The sequence below is a fragment of the Equus asinus genome, chromosome 10, assembly GCF_041296235.1.
Source record: "Equus asinus isolate D_3611 breed Donkey chromosome 10, EquAss-T2T_v2, whole genome shotgun sequence".
Lineage (NCBI taxonomy): Eukaryota > Metazoa > Chordata > Mammalia > Perissodactyla > Equidae > Equus > Equus asinus.
The window spans coordinates 16,306,335-16,327,294 of record NC_091799.1 but is presented as its reverse complement, the minus strand read 5'-3'; the positions used below and the strand labels follow the sequence as shown (position 1 = coordinate 16,327,294).

Sequence of the window (20,960 nt, the reverse complement as noted above, 5' to 3'; positions counted from 1 at the left end):
ATTTTCCTACGTTTACAAAACGAACAAATCCCCAAGGAATCCCAAGAAGAGTAAGTTAAGAATAAAAAGTCTATGCTTTGCAACATCACAGCGATGCCAAAGAACACCCAAGGGGAAGACAAGGTCTTAACAACTAGGGAGGAAAGTCAACTGTCTACAAAGAAATGCAATTAAGGAGAGAGCCAACTTCCCAAAGGGGAACAATCAATGATGGAAGACAATGGAATGATATTTTCAAAATTTCAACATTTAGAGAAAATAACTGTCAGGTTAGAATTCTATAGCCAGCTAAACTGTCACACTAGAGTGAGGACAAAATAAAGACATTTCAGACAAAGAAAGAGAAGTTACTACTCACAAACACTCATGGAAAAAAAAATGAAAACAATCTATTATCTAGGAAGGAGGAAATTTAACCCCAAAAGGAATAACATGCAATAAGTAACAATACTTGGCCTGCATTATCACATGGCTATAGCTGTGTGGACAGATGTGAACGGACGGCAAATAGATGGTTGTCTTTTAGACGGTCCCTGGGCCTCCTAGTCCAGTACAGTCCTCATCTCTCCTTACTGGGTTTCTAATACTGAAGCCTCATGTCAACTGCTTTTTATCATCTTACCCCAACTCACTATTACCTGCCTAGTTCTGCAGGCAAGAGCAGTGGGTAAGAGTAAAGAGCTCATTTAAGGGGCCGGCCCCTTGGCTGAGTGGTTAAGTTCCCACGCTCTTCTTCAGTGGCCCAGGGTTTCACCAATTTGGATCCTGGGCGTGGACATGGTACCACTCATCAGGCGGTGCTGAGGAGGTGTCCCACACAGCACAACCAGAAGCACTCACAACTAGAGTCTACAACTATGTGCTGGGGGGCTTTGGGAAGAAGGAGGAGGAGAAGGAGGAGGAGAAGGAGGAGGAGAAGGAGGAGGAGAAGGAGGAGGAGAAGGAGGAGGAGAAGGAGGAGGAGAAGGAGGAGAAGAAGGAGGAGAAGAAGGAGGAGAAGAAGGAGGAGAAGAAGTTGGCAACAGATGTTAGCTCAGGAGCCGATCTTTAAAAAAAGGGAAAAGAGCTCATTTGATGTAATCCAGTGGTAAAGTCATATGGTACCCTGGCAATACACTGAACTTGAGGCATGGAAAAGTGCTCCAGTCTGAGCTGTGCCATATCCATCAGGGCCACTTTAGGCTAATGGCAATTTAGCATTTTATAGCTCTACTCTTTTTATCTATAAAGGGATAAAAGAGTTATAGGGAGGATTGAAACCCTTTTAGAAAATATAAAACACTTTTCCAATGTAAGTTTTTTGAGAAGCAGGTTCAATAGCATTTCATCAGAGTCACATCCACTCCACTGTTTTGCTCTTACTATCCTTCATAATCTGTTCTCATCTCACCTCCCCATCTAGATCCTGCTCGGTCCCCTGTTCTGTCAGGCAGGTCAACATCAGCAACGCGTCTCCCTCAGTGCCCTGGATGAAGTTCTCTCCAGCTCAGTTGCTCTCTCTCTGCTCCATCTTTTCAATTTCTGCTCATCCTGCATATTCAAGTCCCAATTCCTCCTTCAGGCCTATCCCAACAATCTGTAACTGATACTCTATCTCATTCCCCAGTGGACTCACGTTTTTCTTGTCTCTCCATCTCATCATATTTGCTAACCAGGGTTCTCATGAAAGGTATCTATTGTAATCCTATGGATACTATGCACTATTTGTTCAATAAATATTCTTGTGATGCCTAGATTGTTCAAACTATACTCAAATGATCCACAGGAGGTTGAAGCGGGAAGAACTGAGGAAGGAGGAGCCAGAAGGACTCCAAGGAGAAGGACGCAAGCAGGCAAAATACAAATGACAATCATAGCGTCAACTAATGAAGTGCAGTCCAAAAACAGGCCACTGCTTTACACACATCACACACCAGTGGAACCCCACAACCAGCCCTCGAGGTGTCTAATATTATCCTTATTTCACAGAACAGGAAACAGGCCCAGAGATTAAGTGAATTGCCTCCTGCCATACCATTGGTGAGGGGCAGAGAAACAAGATCCGAACTCACTTCTGTGTAGTATCAACTGAGATTAAGAACAAACTCTTGGCCAAGCTAGACCACTGACTATCAGCGAAAATTAAAATATTTTATCAAATGTGTTGCCCTATGAAAGCCGTTAGAACAGTGTGGGGCCACATGGTAAGTGCCAAGTGTTTGAAGCTACACACACACACGCACGCACACACACACACACACATAAATAAGTTCATATTATTTTAATTTAATTTAATTCACTTTTATTTTATATTCACATATTCACATACTATGAATATATGTGACTATTTTCATTCGTGTTATATTTCTTGAGTACACTTCCATCTTCAGACCTACGGTAGGAGAAGCACCTGTCGCGTGCCTCTGCTCCATTGCTCTTTCGCACGTGAACGCTGAGGCTGGTTAGTGGTTATGTGCTTAGGAATACTAAAGCAAAGCGAAGAAGGAGTCTCACGTCAACATTTTAACGGCAAATGCACACTGAAACGGTTTCATTGAAGAGGCTTTTGAAAGCATTTAGTCTTCATGGAAACTCACTCTCGGCGGCACCTCCACCCCCAACATTTCTGACACTCTGAGATTTTGAAGTTTTGACTTTCCTGTTTCTTTTAGATGTTTATTTAACCAAACCCCATTTTTAGTGCCAAAACCACTTACTTCAAAAAGAAAGAAGTGAAAATTATATTAAGAATAAAGAGAGAGCATTCTTTGGTAGCAAATGAACTGACACGTAGTGCTGAACACAACTTTAGAGTACTTTTCGGTGAAACATTTAGCCATAGGAAATAATTTTGTTTCAATATTCCTAGCACAAATTCATTTTTAATGGTAAAACTAATATTGAGAGTCATAGTCTTAAAAAAAAAAAAACCTCATCCTACTAATACTCATTTATGACATAGCCCAAAGCGGTGTCCTGTTTCCACGTAAAAACACAGCTATTCTACATCTAATAATTGCAGAAAAATTCCATTAAATTCCATTTCCTGTGGGAAGAGTCAAAAGATGAAAACATATGACTCCACTCATATGAGGAATTTAAAAATGCAGACAAAGAGAACAGATTAGTGGCTACCGGGGGAAAGGGGGGGTGGGGGTGCGCACAAAGGGTGAAGGGGTGAACTTATAACACAACTGACAGACAATAGTGTACAACTGAAATTTCACAGGAGTGCAACCTATCATTAACTCAACAAAAATTAAATTAAAAAAAGATGAAAACGTATCCATTATTACTGAAGACAAATATTAAGAATCAAAACCATTCGGAATGTTCATTTAATAAAGGCACAATGAGAGGCAAAATAAACAAAATACGAACTCCACAGATATGACCGCTTACAGGATACACACAAACCAGAGAAGAACAAAGTGTCTTTTCTAGAATCTTTGATTTGAACATTGATCCACTTATAAAAGAATAGTTACAGCAACAAGATCCAATTTTTGTTCTCTCTTTATAATTCTATTGTTCTCTTGTGCTAAATAAAAAGCACTTTAAACTGAAAGATCAAGCTGCAGTTGCAAAATTTATTTCCTGCATTCATACTAACCACTTCCTCTTTTTTAAAAAAATTTTTGTTTTCTAAACTGCTACAGTGAACAATTCCTTCAGATAACCAGTCAGACATTTTATATGAAACAAATTCGGGGAAAGCACTCAAGGTATTAACACGTTCAATAAAGATGTCAACCTCGTGGTTACAGCAAGGGCAGAGAAAAAATTTAATAGTACAATTCCTTATACGTACAATAACTAAAGTCGTCATCTTGCTAGAGACTGTTTCCCCAAATGGTCAAAAAATTTAACACTCTGCTACTCAGCTGGCTTCAGTTAGAACAGAACCGACGCAACCCTGTCCGTGGCTTCACAGATCAGAAACACTGATTCCCACTGAAGACAACTTTCTAAACTGCCAAATTTCATTTACTTATCAAATTATCAAACTGATAATCATTCAAAGTAAATTCCTTCATTCTTGCTTAAAATTGGCATAGATTCTTCACTATAATTTTATTTTCTCTTTAAAATATTCTATTATGTAACATATGACACACAAAAAATTGTACCTGTACATTTTACCGTAATTAGAAGCATGAAGTTTTCTCACATACTTAGAATTCTACCTGAATTCATAAATGACTCAGAATTTCCTACTTTACTTCACAAGAGGGAGATCCACGTAGAATTTTAAAGCTCATAATGTGCAAAGCCAAATATATTTAGAAGCCATAGTATCATACAAAAACAGAATGCAAGCTCCCTAAGAAACCGATACACTGTTCTAAGGGCCTATGGTCAGGATTTTAATTTAATTTAGCTTTTAAAACATTTCCTCAAATCAGGTTATGTAATAAAACTCCTGAGTAAGCCAAAGAAGGAAACCTCTCGAATTGTATAGAGAAGACTTCTGGTCAGTCAGCTCTCAGAATTGCAATGAACTTGAATAAAGAAGGCAAGTTAGCTGTTTCATGGCAAACAACTGCCCACAAAATTAAGACTCCAGCAGCAAAAGAATCACACAGGTTAAATGACACTAGATCTATAAGAAAAGGAGAAATTGACACTGGAGTTTAAAAAACATAACTTGAACTCGCTAACAATTTCTGCAGTTACTTGTAACCGCTAACTGCAGCTTCCGTTAAACAATGTCCTATTTTGCATTTAGAAATTATGTAAGAGCCAACAGTCACAAGGCCAAGGCGAATTAGAGAAAGGGAATGATTCATTGCCTGACATGGATGAACTCGGTTTAATGCATGCATTTAGAAAACACTGTTCTCTCTGTTCGGAAATATTAGTTCACATTCCATTCATTTTGATAACCTTTTCCTTTTTCGTCCCAACACCACACTGAGCATCTGTAGCACCAGCAGAACCAGACATCAGGTTCCTCTCTCATCCCAGTTTGTCTGGCACGTTATTCCAAAGCAGAGTGACAGAGAAAACCTGACTTTGAAGTCTTTGTCACGAAAATGTCATTCAAGAGTTGGTTAGGGGGCAAATGAACTAAATATTACGAAGAAAACGAATGGCAAGTTCTTTAGAGTCAACGATTGTGGGATTACACGTGGTATCTGTGCCACCCCACACCTCGCCAGCACACAGTCAGTGAATGACGGGGGAAAGAATGAACGAATGAAAGAATGTGAACACTTCACAACTTAGGAGTTCCGTCCACAAGTTAAACGTTTTTCAGAAATGAGACTAAGACCATGAAATCATGATTCCACTAGAATTCCCTTAAACTAAAAGAAAAAGGTTGGGATAACTCATTTTGGGGTTATGGGGGCTATATGAAAATAGAAATAGACAAATTCAGAATTTAGTTGCATAAAAAGCTGTACCAAGCAGAAGCAAGCTGCAAGAAAAAAATTACTAGAAACATTTTTATAAAATAATGATTACTTAGGTGCTGGCCTGGTGGTGCAGGGGTTAAGTGTGTGCATTCCGCTTTGGCGGCCCGGGGTTCGCTGGTTTGGATCCCGGGTGCGGACGTGGCACCGCTTGACAAGCCATGCTGTGGTAGGCGTCCCACATATAAAGTAGAGGAACATGGGCACGGATGTTAGCTCAGGGCCAGCCTTTCTCAGCAAAAAGAGGAGGATTGGTGGCAGATGCTAGCTCAGGGCTAATCTTCCTCAGAAAAAAAAAAAAGATTACTTAGAATTCCAATTCTTCAAAAGTAACCTCCAAACTATGTAAAGCTTGAAATACTGACCTCATTAAAAAGTAGTCTCTTGCCCATGTCTTACACACTACACTCCAAGACCACAAAAACACCCCATGTATACATGAAGTTTAATTGCTCAAGGTGACAGTGAACAATAGTCATTCTGTTCCCTGTCCATTCAGATGGCGCTGGGCTTCCGGGATATGGGGTCACGGAGAAGCAGAGTCTGTGCTTCTAAGCATGATCTTTAAAAACGTGTGAGTTGGAAGCAATGATTCCTTTTATCTAGGCTTTTCCATTGCACGATATTTTAATAGCAATGATGAAAATTTTTTTTAATTATTATTTTTTTGTTGAGTTATTGATAGGTTACAATCTTGTGAAATTTCAATTGTACATTAATGTTTGTCAGTCATGTTGTAGGTGCACCACTTCACCCTTTGTGCCCACCCCCCACCCCACCTTTCCCCTGGTAGCCACTAAACTATTCTTGGTCCATAGTTTTAAATTCCTCATATGAGTGGAGTCATACACAGATTATCTTTCTCTCGCTGGCTTATTTCACTTAACATAATTCTCTCAAGGTCCATCATGTTATTGCAAATGGAATGATTTTGTTCTGTTTTGCAGCTGAGTAGCATTCCATTGTATATATGTACCACATCTTCTTTATCCATTCGTCTGTTGATGGGCACTTAGGTTGCTTCCACGTCTTGGCTATTGTAAACAGTGCTGCAATAAACATTGGGGTGCACAGGACTTTTGGGATTGCTGACTTCAGGCTCTTTGGATAAATACCCAGTAGTGGGATGGCTGGATCGTATGGTAGTTCTATTTTTAGTTTTTTGAGGAATCTCCATACTGTTTTCCATAGTGGCTGTACCAGTTTGCATTCCCACCAGCAGTGTATGAGGGTTCCTTTTTCTCTGCAACCTCTACAACATTTGTTGCTATTAGTTTTAGATATTTTTGTCATTCTAACGGGTGTAAGGTGATATCTTAGTGTAGTTTTGATTTGCATTTCCCTGATGATCAGCGATGATGAGCATCTTTTCATGTGCCTATTGGCCATCAGTATATCTTCTTTGGAGAAATGTCTGTTCATGTCTCCAGCCCATTTTTTGATTGGGTTGTTTGATGTTTTGTGGTTGAGTTGCGAGAGTTCTTTATATATTAAGGATATTAAGCCTTTGTCAGATATATGACTTGCAAATATTTTTTCCCAGTTAGTGGGTTGTTTTTTTGTTTCAATCCTGTTTTCATTTGCCTTGAAGAAGCTCTTTAATCTGATGAAGTCCCATTTGTTTATTCTTTCTATTGTTTCCCTTCTCTGAGAAGACATAGTGTCCAAAACGATCCTTTTAATACTGATGTCAAAGAGTGTACTGCCTACGTTTTCTTCCAGAAGCCTTATGGTTTCAGGTCTCACCTTTAGGTCTTTAATCCATTTTGAGTTTATTTTGGTGAATGGTGAAAAAGAATGGTCAATTTTCATTCTTTTACATGTGGCTTTCCAGTTTTCCCAGCACCATTTGTTGAAAAGACTTTCTTTTCTCCATTGTATGCCCTCAGCTCCTTTGTCAAAGATAAGCTGTCCATAGATGTGTGGTTTTATTTCTGGGCTTTCAATTCTGTTCCATTGATCTGTGCACCTGTTTTTGTACCAGTACCATGCTGTTTTGATTACTGTAGCTTTGTAGCATGTTTTGAAGTCAGGGATTGTGATGCCTCCCGTTTTGTTCTTTTTTCTCAGGATTGCTTTAGAAATTCGGGGTCTTTTGTTGCCCCATATGAATTTTAGGATTCTTTGTTCTAATTCTGTAAAGAATGTCATTGGGATTCTGATTGGGATGGCGTCGAATCTGTAGATTGCTTTAGGTAGTATGGACATTTTAACTATGTTTATTCTTCCAATCCATGTACACGTAAAATAAAAGATCACCCGCATATTGATTAAAGGCATACCAAAAGGCTTTACTAGAGTAAGTAAAGATATTTTCAACAGAAAACAAAAAGTACTAACCTTAAAAAAAATGGGTAAATGGGACTTTATTTAAATTGATAACTTGTGTTCATCAAAAGAAGCCAGACACAAAAATGTATTGTATAATTCTATACATACACATGTGTGTATTATACACACACATATATATACACACTCATGTCCGGAATATATAAAGAATACGTATACACCAGAAAGAAGAAAATCTATTTTTAAAATGAGCAAAAGATTTGAGTACTTCACTAAAGAGGTTATTCAAATGGCAGAAAAGGCATATGAAAAGATGCTCCCCATCATTTTTCATCAAGGAAATACAAATGCAAATTAAAACCATAAGATCCCACTCTACACTCATCAAAGAGGCTAAAATAAAACGACTGACAATACCCATTGTTGGTGAGGATGACGAGCAACTGCCGAAGGAGTGTCAGCTGGTACAACGACTGTGTCAAGCTCTTTGACAACACACGAGGATTCCACTCCTAGGTGTATACCCAAGAAAAACAAGAGACTATGTCCACCAATAACATGTATAAAAATGCTCACGGCGCTTTATTCTTAATTTAGCCTCAATATGGAAACCATCCAAATGTCCATCAACATGAGAATGGAGAAACAAACTGTGGTATATCCATACAACGGAATATCACACAGCAATTAAAAATAGACAACACAAACTACCAACATAAGCAGCAAAAATATGAATCTCACAAAGATAATAATTGAATTAAAGAAGCCACATGGAAGAACCTGTATTATATAATTTGTATGAAGTACAGAAACAGGCTAACTAATATATGATAGAGGTCAGAGTAAGCTTTGGCATTGGGGGAGGGTTCAGGGGAGCCTGCTGGGCTCTCCTAGAAATGTCCCCTATCTTGGGTGATGGCACATGATTTCATATATATGTAAAAACTCACTGAGCTGTCCACTCTAAGACGTGGCCACTTTATTATATGTAAATTACATCTCAATAAAAACCTATTTAAAAAGGTCTACAGGACACACATCAAGTGGCAAGAGTGGTCACCTCTGAGAAGGGCTGGGGTGGGGGCGGGTGGGATAGCAAAGAATACTCCTGCCTTATCCTCCACGTTTTAATTTTTTTTTAAAGACATATATGGTTGGATTTTTCCATGTTGCCTTGCAGTCCTTCAACTTCTAATATTACGAAACAGACACTAAGGACTATCTTTTCCACCCCATTAAGAGGGAGAAAGAAAGAGTCTGGTTTCACCTTCGACTTAAGCACAGGGGCCACGAGCCACAAGATGACCTGTTCTAACGCATATTGGTCCTTTTACGGACCCAGCTCAACCAGTTCCAAATCACCAGAACTCGTTTCAAGTCTTCAAATTCAAAACTCTGCCAGTGGCATCTCGGCAAAGGAAAAGAGACTACATAGTTCGTTGAGTTTTCATCATCAATAAAAACCATTCCATTGAGCTTATTTCCTTTCCTCATCACTCCTGTAAGGAACACGGCATCACACGACGTCCAAATATGTTCACTTGCCCAGAGATAACATTGCCCGTTTTTTCTTATGTCTACCTTATACGCACAAATTTACTTTTAGTTGAATTGGGTGCCTCCAGGATAACACATATCCTCTTGCATGCAAATCACTAAACATCTGGCCACACCTGGACACAGAACACGAGCAAAAGTCTACTGACAGCCCGTGGTGGACTCGGGCAGATGCAGGCGATTGGAACACGGTGCTTACGAAAGGTGTGGTTCCAATCCTTATTAGGGGCGTTTAACTTTTCAAAAAGAGAAGAAGAAAATCAGGCTCATATCTAGGCCCTAAACAGTTTAGAAGCTGCATGCACATATAGTTCATATCAACTGTATCATCAAGCAATTTAGAAAAGGCCATCCTTCTTATAGCTGGAGCGGTCACAACGTCTTTGTAAACACAGGCACACCATTCCAAGTGTTGGGGGGCTGACTGTTGGAAAAAGGAGGGTGAGTTCCTTCTAATACAACTGGATAATTTCCTCGTTTGCGGAAACTGGGGGAAAAGGCATTTATATTAGATCAAAGACTGCCAGAAATGGCAAATGACACTAAACAATGATAAGGATGAAACACTGCATCCTTTCAGCTTGATCCTGACAAGAGGCTTCATAGGCGATAAAGCGAAAAACGGATATAATAGTCAAATCACTGTTTGTTTTGGGGAATTCAGTGCTTCAAGTCACACTCATAAGCAAAATAACTTCAGAATCCCAATGTTTAGACATTGCTCTATCAGCTTCAATGTTTGTGATGCCCAAATCAGGAAATTTATCACATCCTTGGGGAGGAGGTAAGTAGTACTTCCATAAAAATAACAAAATGATGCTCTCAGTATAACAAAAAACAATACATCCTTGGAAATGTTGAAATAGTTGAGGAGAGCCATGCAGTTCGGCAGTACCTATCGAAAGTCCTAAGGCTGCCACTGGGTCCAGCCACTGCACTCTTGCTAACTTAACAACCTTGGAGCCAACCTGAGTGAGAAAAACAAAGAAAAACGTCATCCCGGAAATTTTTGAACCTCAAAGGGCCAGAACTCACACAGCCTGGGTGCATCCCAAATGCCAAGGTGGAGATTTAGATCTATGCGTTCCCGGCTTGGGAGTGACCCCCGGGTAATGTCAGCTCCCCGGAGAAACCACTTTAAACCCAGACGATAGATACAAGTCCGAGGAATGACATTCATATCACACAGTCTGCTCTGTACCTCTCACGTTTCTCTGCTGTGACTTACACCTTCCTACGTGACTGAAATACAGGGCAATGATGTCGGTTTAACATAGAAGCCTTGCTAATCCAGGTGCAATTTGTCATAGTACAGTAATGTTTGGAAGCAATAATGGGTAAGCTTTCTCACAACAGCAAGCCTTAGCAATGTCATGCAGATCTGAAGAAAAAGGATAAAAATCTACAGAACTGCAACCAGTGGTTGGCTTAGCGACTTCAAGAACTGTTACAATCTCCATTCTGTTGGGCGATCTGGTGAAGCTGGAAATATGAATGCAAAAACTAGGAAGATATTTTCCCCTGTGTTAAACCAAAGGAGAAATGCAGAAAGCTATATCCTGCATCAGACTTTTCACTTTGATGAAAGTAGTCTCTATTAGAAGTAAGTGCTTTCAAGGACTTACATCTCGGAAGGCCCTAATACTATGAAGGACCTACATCTTGAAGGACAAGGGCTGTGAGGTTCAATGCAAATGCTAGTAGTTTTACTAGGATTGTTGTTTAGTTGGTGCTCTGGTTACAAAGTTCTATAGGTACTGACTAACCTGTTTCTATGCCTACTTTTCCCATAAGCTCTGTTTGTTATTTTTAGCAGTATTTTTCCAGAACATATGGTTTTTCACCAATGCATTTATGGGATTATAGCAGAAATGTTTGTATCACAAAAATACATGAGGAAACAAGTTGCCATGAACAAGTCAACAGAAACAACAAACTGAAGAATCAGGCCCACAAAGATTGTAGATGCTGAAATTCATCAAATAGAGAATATAAAATCTGTGTTACTATGTTTAAAGAAGTAAACTACGGTACAAAAGTGTGATGAAGTGATAAGAAAATAAAATGAAAATACGGATTTTAAAGAGAACTAAAAGGAACTTCCAGAAATGAAAATGTAACAACTGAAATTAGAAACTTAATGGACGTGTTAAACCACAGATTAGACATAGCTTAAGAGAGAATTAGTGAAATGAAAATTGCATCTCAAAGAATTACATGGAACAAAGAAGAGAAAGACACAAAGAGATGGGAAATACAAATAAAAGTTAATAGGCATAGAGGATATAAAGTGGCAGTTTTAACTTCTACTTTATAATCAGAGTTCCAGAAGAAATAATAGAATGAGGGATAGGCAGGTGTCAGGAAATTCCGATCTGGAGTCAATAAGCTCAATGACTCAAAAGGAAGATAAAAAAAGGAATTCACACCTAGATACGTCATAGTGAAATTTCAGAAGAACAATGACAAAAAAATAGATCTTAATAGTTACCAAGAAGAAAAGGAAAGCTATCTTCAAAGGGTTAACAATTATTCTGACCTCTCAGCCACCGTGACTTCTCAGCACAAATGAGAGCCAGGAGACGTAGGTAGATCCTCCAGGTGCAATAGAGTCTCCCTAGGACTCTGTATACAGAGAAATCAGCTTTCAAGAACGAGAGTGAGGTGAAGATGGTTCCAATCAGACAAAAACTGAGGTTTTACTGTCATAAATCTCTGCTAAAGGAACTTCCAAAGGGTGCCCTTTGGGAAGAAAAAATAAGATCCCAGGTACAAAAGAAGTTGTGAACAAAGAAAATCAAATAATACTTATAGAATTGTATAAAATTATTAAAGCCTAATTTGAGTAGTTGAACCAAAAATATTCAAAAATAAATTGCAATTGTCCAGGAAAGCTGCTTTTGGTCAAGTGTTGTTTGGGAGGACATCAGTAAAGATGCTGATTTACGTTATGGTTTAGGTTGAACACATACGTTAAAATGTCGAGGCCCCCCAACAAAAGAACAGAAATAGAACGAATACATAACCTCCAAAAGACAAGAGGGGCAAAATGGAATGAAGAAAGTAAAACAAAACAAAAATTTCAAAAGACAAGAAGACAAGAAACAAACAATGTCAGAGTAAGAGGGAAAGAGATATAGAAAAAGTGAGACCAAAAAAAAAAAAAAGAGGTGGTATATATACTTGGACCCAAACTCTCCAGGTATACGTGGATCCAGACCTCTCAGACTGGATTAAAAAGAAGTCCAGCCATATATGCCTTTTATGAGAGACACATCTAAACATGAGGACAAAGAAACACTCAGACTCAAAAGCATGGGAAAGATCTGCCAGGCAAATGCTAACGCAAAGAAAGAGCCGGTAAACGTCAGGTAAAACAGACCTCACAGCACAGAGCACAACGGCAGAAAGATCACTACACGCTGAAGAAAAATTAAATCACATGAAGATGTTACAATTCTAAGCTTTATTTTTTGATAAAATAACTTTACCATAGAAGAGCAAAATTGGCAGAAAGTGACAAATCTTCCACCATTATCATCATCATAGCTAACTTAGGGAGCACCGGCACTGCCATAAATGGCTTGCAGTGCCTTGTACATGTTAACCCAACTAAACCTCGCATCAACCCTGTTCTGTGTTCCCACTTTACAGACAAAGAAAGAAAGGACAAAGAAGTGACACGTCTTTCTCACAAAATGTTACAACAAGCTGACAAAAAATCCTTAATAATGGGAACATTTGGATCACCAGCGGGTTTGATCTAATGAAAATATGTAGAACTTGGCAACCAAGAAATGGAGAATACCCATTCTTTTCATTTACTTATAGGACATTTATAAAACCTGACCATGTACCGGCCACAAAGCAAGTCTCAACAAACAGAAAAGGCTCAAAGTCAGGCTTTCCACAACCACAATGCAATTAAATTAGAAATCAATAGCAAAAAGATAAGTTTAAATATGCCATCAATTGGAAATTTTAAAATATGATTCTAAATAAATCATAGGAGAGACTAAATAGTGAAAGAAATGAAAAATATCTGGAAGTGAACAATAATAATACTATATAAAACAGTACTTAAATGGGAAATTTGTTATTTAAATGCTTATAAAAAGAAGAAAAGTTGAAATGAAGTGAGCAATTGAAGAAAGAAGTTTTCCAAAAGGCAATAGAATAAATCCAAATACATTGACAAAAGAGGAAGAAGAAAAAGAAACTAAACGAAATAGAGAATAAAAATAGAACAGAGAAGCTCCACAAACACAAATTTCGGTTCTTGGAAAATACTAATAAAAATGATTTTAGAAATCTGATTTTAATAAAAGGTATAAATAAGCAATATTAGGAAGAAATTAAGGGCACACAACAATGTACGCAGCAAAACTTAAGGGGAGAGAAAACTATGGGCAACTTCTGCCCAATAAATTTGAAACCTTACAAAGAAACAGATATAGTCCCAGAAAAAATAACCCACCAGGACCAACCGAAGAAAAAGCAGACGATAAAGGCACCAAATCAGTAGTTAGAAACTTTCCCAAAACAAATTATTACAAAACATTTCAGGAACAATTTCATCTCACATATATTATTTCAGAAACCAGAAAAAAGAGCAACTTTCCAAAACGAGTAAGTAAAGCAAACTAGGAGAGATAAGAAAGAAAAATTATAGACCAGTTTCAATGAATATAGATGTAAAAACCTTAAGTAAAATATTAACAAAACAAATTCAGCTATGTATAAAAAAAATAATACATCATCATCTAGTTGGATTTGCCCCCGGAATGCTAATTTGGTTCCATATGAGAAAAGTGATTAATGCAATCCATCACATTAATGGATTAAAGGAAGCAGAAAAAAGTATTGGATGATATTCAATATCAAGTCAAGCTTAAAAAAAACTCTTGGAAAAACACAAAGAAAAGGGAAATCCCTTAACCTGCTAAAGGGAATAGTAAAATCCTGCTTAGTGGGGACACATTTGAAGCGCTGTCTTTGTAATCAAGAACAAGATAAGGAAGTCCCCAAGGACAGCTCTGCCAGCACAATGGAGGTCAGAAACAGCAGAGCAAGATAAGAAAAATAAACACAAGGCATAAGGATTTAAAAAGTAGAAATAAAACTGCCATTATTTGCTGGTGATAGGACTGTCTCTACCGAAAACCCAAAAGAGAAATAAAAAGAGTTTAGCAAGGCACCTGGGTGGGGAGAAAAAGGACGAAGTTAGGGAGGGGGACATCAAAGGCACCAATAAGACTTTATTTCTTAAGACAGGCTGCAGATTAGCAGGTGTTCCTTTTGCTCTTCTTTACATTGTACAGAGATAATATATACTATTTTTTTAAAGAAAAGCCTCTGAAACGTAAAATCCCTTTTATTAGCAATAGTTGGATGTTTTAAAGTTTTTCTCCCCCTTTAGTTGTTTGTATTTTCAGATATTTCTACAACGAGCGTGGACAGCTTTTATACCAAGAAAAGACCACTAAAAGTTATTTCTTTTAAAAAGTCTTTCAACAAATAAAAATCACTCCAGTTTTACATTGAGGATAACAAAATATATTTGATAGAGAATGTGTACTTTTGTGGTAGATTTGTTTCTGTGACACACACACTGATTTCACCTCATTTAACCGAAACTGTTTTATTGGATAAACTTTGGGTCTATCTATTTTAATTGCATAACCTTTTAAATACTTGGAGGAGCTGGCTATTTTAATGAGAACTTATGACAAATTTATGGTGATTTATAGTACACTTACCAACAAGTTAGTATATATTTTGGTAAAGTCAACATCGCCACTCAAGATCAAATATAGATACGAGATAGTGTATTTCAATATCTTAGGTAATTTTAGAGGAAGGCAGACTAATATATATACACAGTCTTTAAGCAAGGAATCTGGGAGAATTGGGCAATAACGAAATAACTAATTCACACAATTTTCAAAGTAAACCCATCTCCAACTCATCTGGCAGAAGTGAAAGAAATCTATGAAAACAGCCCTGGGCAGTAATGAATGAACACTGTTCCTCAACTGCCTCATTTTGTTTACACTATATTGATGACCTTCCTAACAAGCAAATTCAGCTTCTAGGGAAAACACACATATCAACCACAAGAAGAGCCAGTACCAGCTTTGAAATGCTCTTCATTGCCAGCACAAGTCCATTTGGAGAAAGGCTTCTGAGAGGACTTGTAAAATGCCTCAACTACAACCTGTCAGCAACCTGAAGGAATCAACCAGAAGTGAGGCCAAGCCGTGGGAGGGAGTCTCTTTATCTTTTTAATGGAAGCATTCAGGAGCAGCCAAGCTCTTCCAGATGGTGCTGAACGTCTGCTCCAGCTTTCAAGGGGTTCACTTTTTCTTTGAAAAGCCATTAAGAGAAAGCCACAACCTCCGGAAACCGCCCTCCCACGGTCCCTTCAGGGTCTACGTCTCCCCGTTACCATCCTGGTGAGTAAACAAAGCGATAAATTGTTCAAATCATGACACGAAGATTCCCCAAATTTTAGTTTCTGGTTCCCAGGACAGGTGACACAAAGGGAAAACGATCCCAAATTGAGTGGTCTTTTGTGGTTGCCTCAGAAAGGAGAACTAAGGACAGTCAGTCTGGGAGGATGTGTGTCGAACAGTAAAAAAGGAAACGAACGGAAGGCTCACTTTCGCCTCACCTTTTCGACATCTGCTTTTGTAACGTTGATGTCCGCATCCATTTTCTCAAAGTACTGCTGTGCTCGGTCAGCCTCTTTGCAATCCCGCTCAAATCGTCTTTTACTCTAAAAGCGAAGGAAAAGGGTGGCAGGGAGAGTAATTATTAAAGAGGTCATGAGATTTCTAGGAGAAAACACGATTTTATCTAAACCTCCAAAAGACCATTCTTCTCTGAACTGATTTGTTACATGTCATAATTTCACAAAGTTATTTTAAAATCTGCATTTATTCCCACCCAAACTGTCTCCTCTTTGCTCTTTCCATATGATTTTTAGAAAAATACTCTACTTGAGCTCTTTTGGCTCAATGTTTTACTCTAGATAATGGTTTCTAGAAACAAATTCAAATGAGAAAAATCTCTAAAGACATTTCTTAAGTGTCTTTGTTTTGTCCTTACTGATTGATTCAAGCTTAATTTAAATTCAAATTAGAAGATCTATAGAGACATTTCTTGAGCTGTGTGCTTTCACTTACTGATTCGAGCTGCTTCCAGCAGGTCTCTATGTGTTGCTGGGCCTTGCGGCCCTCGTGAAAGTGCTGGAGGTGGAAAAACACACCACGATTAGTACCCCTGCTCCCCACATTAACACACGAGAAAAAACTCATTCACTTAAACAACATCCAAATATTGACTACCTAGCACTTGCGCTCCAAGGAAATTTAAGAGTTAAAAAATAAAGGAGAAATGAAAAAAGAATAGTCATGGAGTCAGTTCCCTTTAAAACTTTAGATACAATAATAATGAATTCTAAGACTTACACACTACTTGTGAAAATGACAGGAATGTGTTCTTAAGACAGCAGTCACTTAGATCTTTAACTGCTTTGAGATGTAATTCACGTACCATACGACTCATCCATTTAAAGTGTACAATTCAACGGCTTTTAGTATAGTCACAAAATGATGCAACCATCACCACAATCAATTATAGAATATTTTTATCACCCCGAAAAGAAACCCTGTCCCTCTTAGCTGTCACCCTCCTGTTCCCCATCCTCCCCAGCCCTAGGCAACCACCACCCTACTTTCTGTCTCCATAGATTTGCCTATTCTGGATGTCCCAGGTGAATGGAAGCGCACAGTATGAGGTCTTTTGTGACTGGCATAATGCCTTCATTATTTCATAATATTCACTTAGCATAATGTTTTCCAGGTTCGTCCATGCTGTCACATGGATCGACACCTTTTTTGATTGCTGAGTGATATTCCATTGTATGGCTGTATACCACAATTAGTTTACCCATTCACCAGCTGATGGACATTTGGGTTCTTTCAATTTGGTGCTATTACAAATAATGCTGCTGCAAACATTTGCATAAAAGTCTTGTGCAGACAAATATTTCCATTACTTAGATCTTTTTAAACTTAAAGATAAATTCACCTCCTCGCTATCTGCAAAGGCCCTGAGGCAGGTATGTGCCTGGTGTTCACCAGCAAGGACACCAGAGGGCTAGACCAGGGTGAGCCTCAAGAACATTAGGGGATGGGGTCAGAGAAGAAAGGGGCAGACCGTGTCAAGTCTTGTAGGCTTTCTGTCTGAATGAGCTGAGGAGCCACGGATGACTCCGAGTATAGACTATAGAAGTGCCATGATAGGAAGGAAGGTTCCAGATGGGAGGCACTCTCCTCCCCTGGAGATGATGGAGACTTGGACCACGGGGCAGCTGTGCAGGTAGGGGGAGAGGGTCAGACGCTGGAGGTCCTTTGATCAGGAAAACACTAGGACTTGCTGGTGGATTGGATCAGGTGTGGGCTGAGCTGCTGAGAGGTCAGGGTGACTCCGAGGCTGTTCTGACCGGCGTGGACCACGCGAATGGCTCCCTTTCCCCCTGGTTTCGATTTGCCATGGAGCGGTTCTGGCACAGAAGAGGGCAGGGATTTATATCTCCAGCTTCCCCTCGCTCAGATGCTATGGGTTGGCTGGGTTCTCCGACCAAAGGCCACAGCTCTGGTCAAGCAGCCCCCACAGCTAATCTATGAAGTTCTTGTAATGCTCTCCCCGCCCTTTGAGATCTGGGGACCACAGCAGCTCCCCACCACGATTAGCCCCAGGGTACCACACCACCCCTCACTGCTTTTCCTGAACCCTCTCCACAACGTCGTAAATGCTCCTTTTAATAAATGACCTTCCTTCGATTACTGGGCTTGAATGTGCTGTCTGTTTTCTGACTGACAAGGTGCGCATTGGTGGCAGGGGCGCGCTATGTGCTACGGAGGAGACGGGAAGGTGAGAGAGAGCAGAAACGAAGAGGCCCCCTCCCCTCAGCACAGCCTCGGAGCCCTTCATCTTACCCGGCTGGGCCCTAGGCTGAGCAGAGTCACAAAAGACAGCCGACTGCTGGGAGGCCAGGGACGAGGAGACGAAAGCAGATTCTTTTTTTTTAAGAACAGTGCTCCTTTCTAAGGGAACATTCTCTTGTCTCTCGTTTGAGGTTGTGTTTCACTGTTTGAAGCGCCTCTTTACAGAAGTTTTATCCATCCTGCAATTTTTTGGTCTCTATGAACTCGAGAGGAGCCCCTTGGGGCTTCATTTTTCAAGTCTCATAATAGACACAGGGATAAAACAGAAAAGAGATCGAGTCTAAGGTAGGAATCGACAAGCGAGGAAGGATCAGGCCAAGGGAGAAGAGGTAGGGCTGAGGGCAGAGTCAGGACAACCTCGAACGCTGGAGGAAGCGCCGCACAGCACGCGGGCAGGCTTTCTGAAAGCCACATCCATCACTTCAAAAAAGCATGGAGCGAAGCAGTGAGGGAGGTGCTCAGGGGAAAGAGGGACGGGCAGACGGGGAGGCCGAGGGACAGGCTCAGGGCGACACGAAGGGTTGGCTGTTGGCTGTGTCCTCCCAGCGAGGCCCCTTCGGTCCTGAAGTCCCTCCTCCATCCAGAAATTTGCCTTTCCCCACTGGTCAAGAGGACTATCCCCATCTCGAGAGTAGGACCGTCATGTTCTGTAGTTTGCTGAAACCATGTGGTCACTCCCCCAAATTTTACTTGGAGATTCAAAGACAGACATGAAAAGAAAAATGAAACCTCGGCGCCAAATTCAGAGCTGTGCTCTACGTTTACGCTCCATCTCTACAGCAACTCTTAAAATGAACGTTTCCACCCAACGAAAGCTCCCTTACTGCTAGGGCGGTCCTGGGTGGAGAGAGGATGCACAAGAACACGTGGAGAGTGACGGACACGGCACGGAAGGTCGACTCGGCTTTATTACCAAAGGAAACTTCTCTGACGACAACGGTCTTCAAAAAAAGGCCATATTCTGGAAGCATGAGGGACGACTTCGACTGAAAACCTACATAGTACATTCTCCCGCCACTTCTTCATTTAAATGTTTAATAATAAACATGCATTTATTTTTCAAGCACGGCGTGGACGCTGACTTTACTGGTGAGCTTTCTCCCATGAGACAGCTCAGCCACAGTTCAGCTGGACTACAGTAATGATCGGAAAACTACACTTGTGAGCATAACATTTCATGTGACGCAAGGAAAAATCCAGGCGTCGGTGATTTTCCTTCTAATCTTTCTCTCCTCGTCTGTGTTCCTCCAAAATTTATTTGGCTACAACACACGCAAAAAAAACTTTGTGCGGCTTGATCCCTTAGGAAATTAATGGAAGGAAGAAAAGCCTTCCTCGGGGTTCGGAGCAGACATGACCTAGATAGCAGCGGTCATTTGTATCCAGCTCCATCCTCCCTCCTTGAATCAGAAAAGCTATTTTAACAGTCACCAAGTTAAACACACGAGCCGGCTTCCCAGATGTGTTTGTTGTTTATTAATCAACAATGGCAAAACATTTCTTCGCCGGACAGTGAGCAAGTGTGTCTCTAAAAAGTGTGCCTCCGAGCCCTAAAGAAAGAGGAATTGTTCTCTAGAAAAAAGATAATAAGCACTTCTTGTGGAGCGCTGGAGTGAAGTCATCAGGGCTCGGTTCTCCTATCAGAGGGGAGACGGGAAATGCCATCTCTGGAGACGCAGAAAAACGCTCCCTGCTTTCTGCGGTAATAAGATGCTTTCGCTTCTCTTCAAACATAATAATAGACTTTTTTAAATGCCTGATGGTATCTGGGGTGACAGCTAAACTTACCGACTTTCATTTCAACTTTTGGTTGAACCTTAAAAATATACAGATGACATTTCTACAAATAAAATCACCCTTAAAAATTTTGTTAGAAATTTCCCAGTGACCAGAGGTAGCTGAGATAAAAATCACAGGGAACCTTAAACAAGCAAGCATTAACTGAAAGAAAAACTACAATGACCAAACTTCTAAGAAGATTTTACTGCTCTGGAGGAAATCAAATTTAGGCTGAATAGACAAACTGAGATTGCTCCTGATTCACACCCTACAATCAGGGATGAGAGCTGCCCGTTTGTACCATATGTACGTGTGTGTATATATATATATATATTTAATTTATATACATTTTAATTTTTAAAACTACATAAAAATGCAAAATATGGCATTGATGTAAGAACAGCCACTTCAAAAAAAAAAAGGTGGAAAAAAAATAAAAGAGTGAACACTCATCTGAGGACAGTCAGCCATCTGGAATTTTAAATAAAACTCAGATTCCACAGACGAAAACAAAGGCACACAAAGGCTGGAAAAGGGCAAAGAAAAAAAGCAGCTTCCAGAAAATATGTCTGTGACAAATACAATAATGGCCTCAAAACTCACAGTGGGGGTGGTGTGGACACCAGCAGTTTCTAAGCGTGACTTGGGATTAATTAACGTAACGACAAATCTGTGAGGTGCAGATATTTACGTGGACCGTGTAGGAAAACTGAAACACCTTCAGGCCTGTTCAAGCGAGCATTTCACTCCTCCATTGAAATCCCAAAGCATAAACCCAGAAATGTCTGTGACGGGAGTTACGCTCTATTTTTACAAAGTAAGGCCTATTTTCCCAAATTCCTTTGTAATAAAAATGCCTTCTCAATGAACTCGTTTCAAGTCCCTAAAATGCCCACCTCCCCGTGTCAGGCTCAGCTGCTTCCCT

At 39.8% G+C, this 20,960-nt stretch overlaps 1 protein-coding gene across 24 annotated transcripts in view; it reads right to left on the bottom strand.

The window, feature by feature from the left end:
- The window catches only part of FNBP1 (formin binding protein 1), a 122,056-nt gene that overhangs the window by 37,188 nt on the left and 63,908 nt on the right, over positions 1–20,960 (bottom strand). For all 24 annotated transcript variants that reach the window (XM_070518536.1, XM_070518537.1, XM_070518544.1 and 21 more), the window contains exons 5-6: positions 16,430–16,492; positions 15,916–16,020 (exon numbers count right to left, since the gene is read on the bottom strand). In XM_070518536.1, the coding sequence (XP_070374637.1) occupies positions 15,916–16,020; positions 16,430–16,492 (168 nt within the window). The remainder of the gene's footprint in view (positions 1–15,915; positions 16,021–16,429; positions 16,493–20,960) is intronic.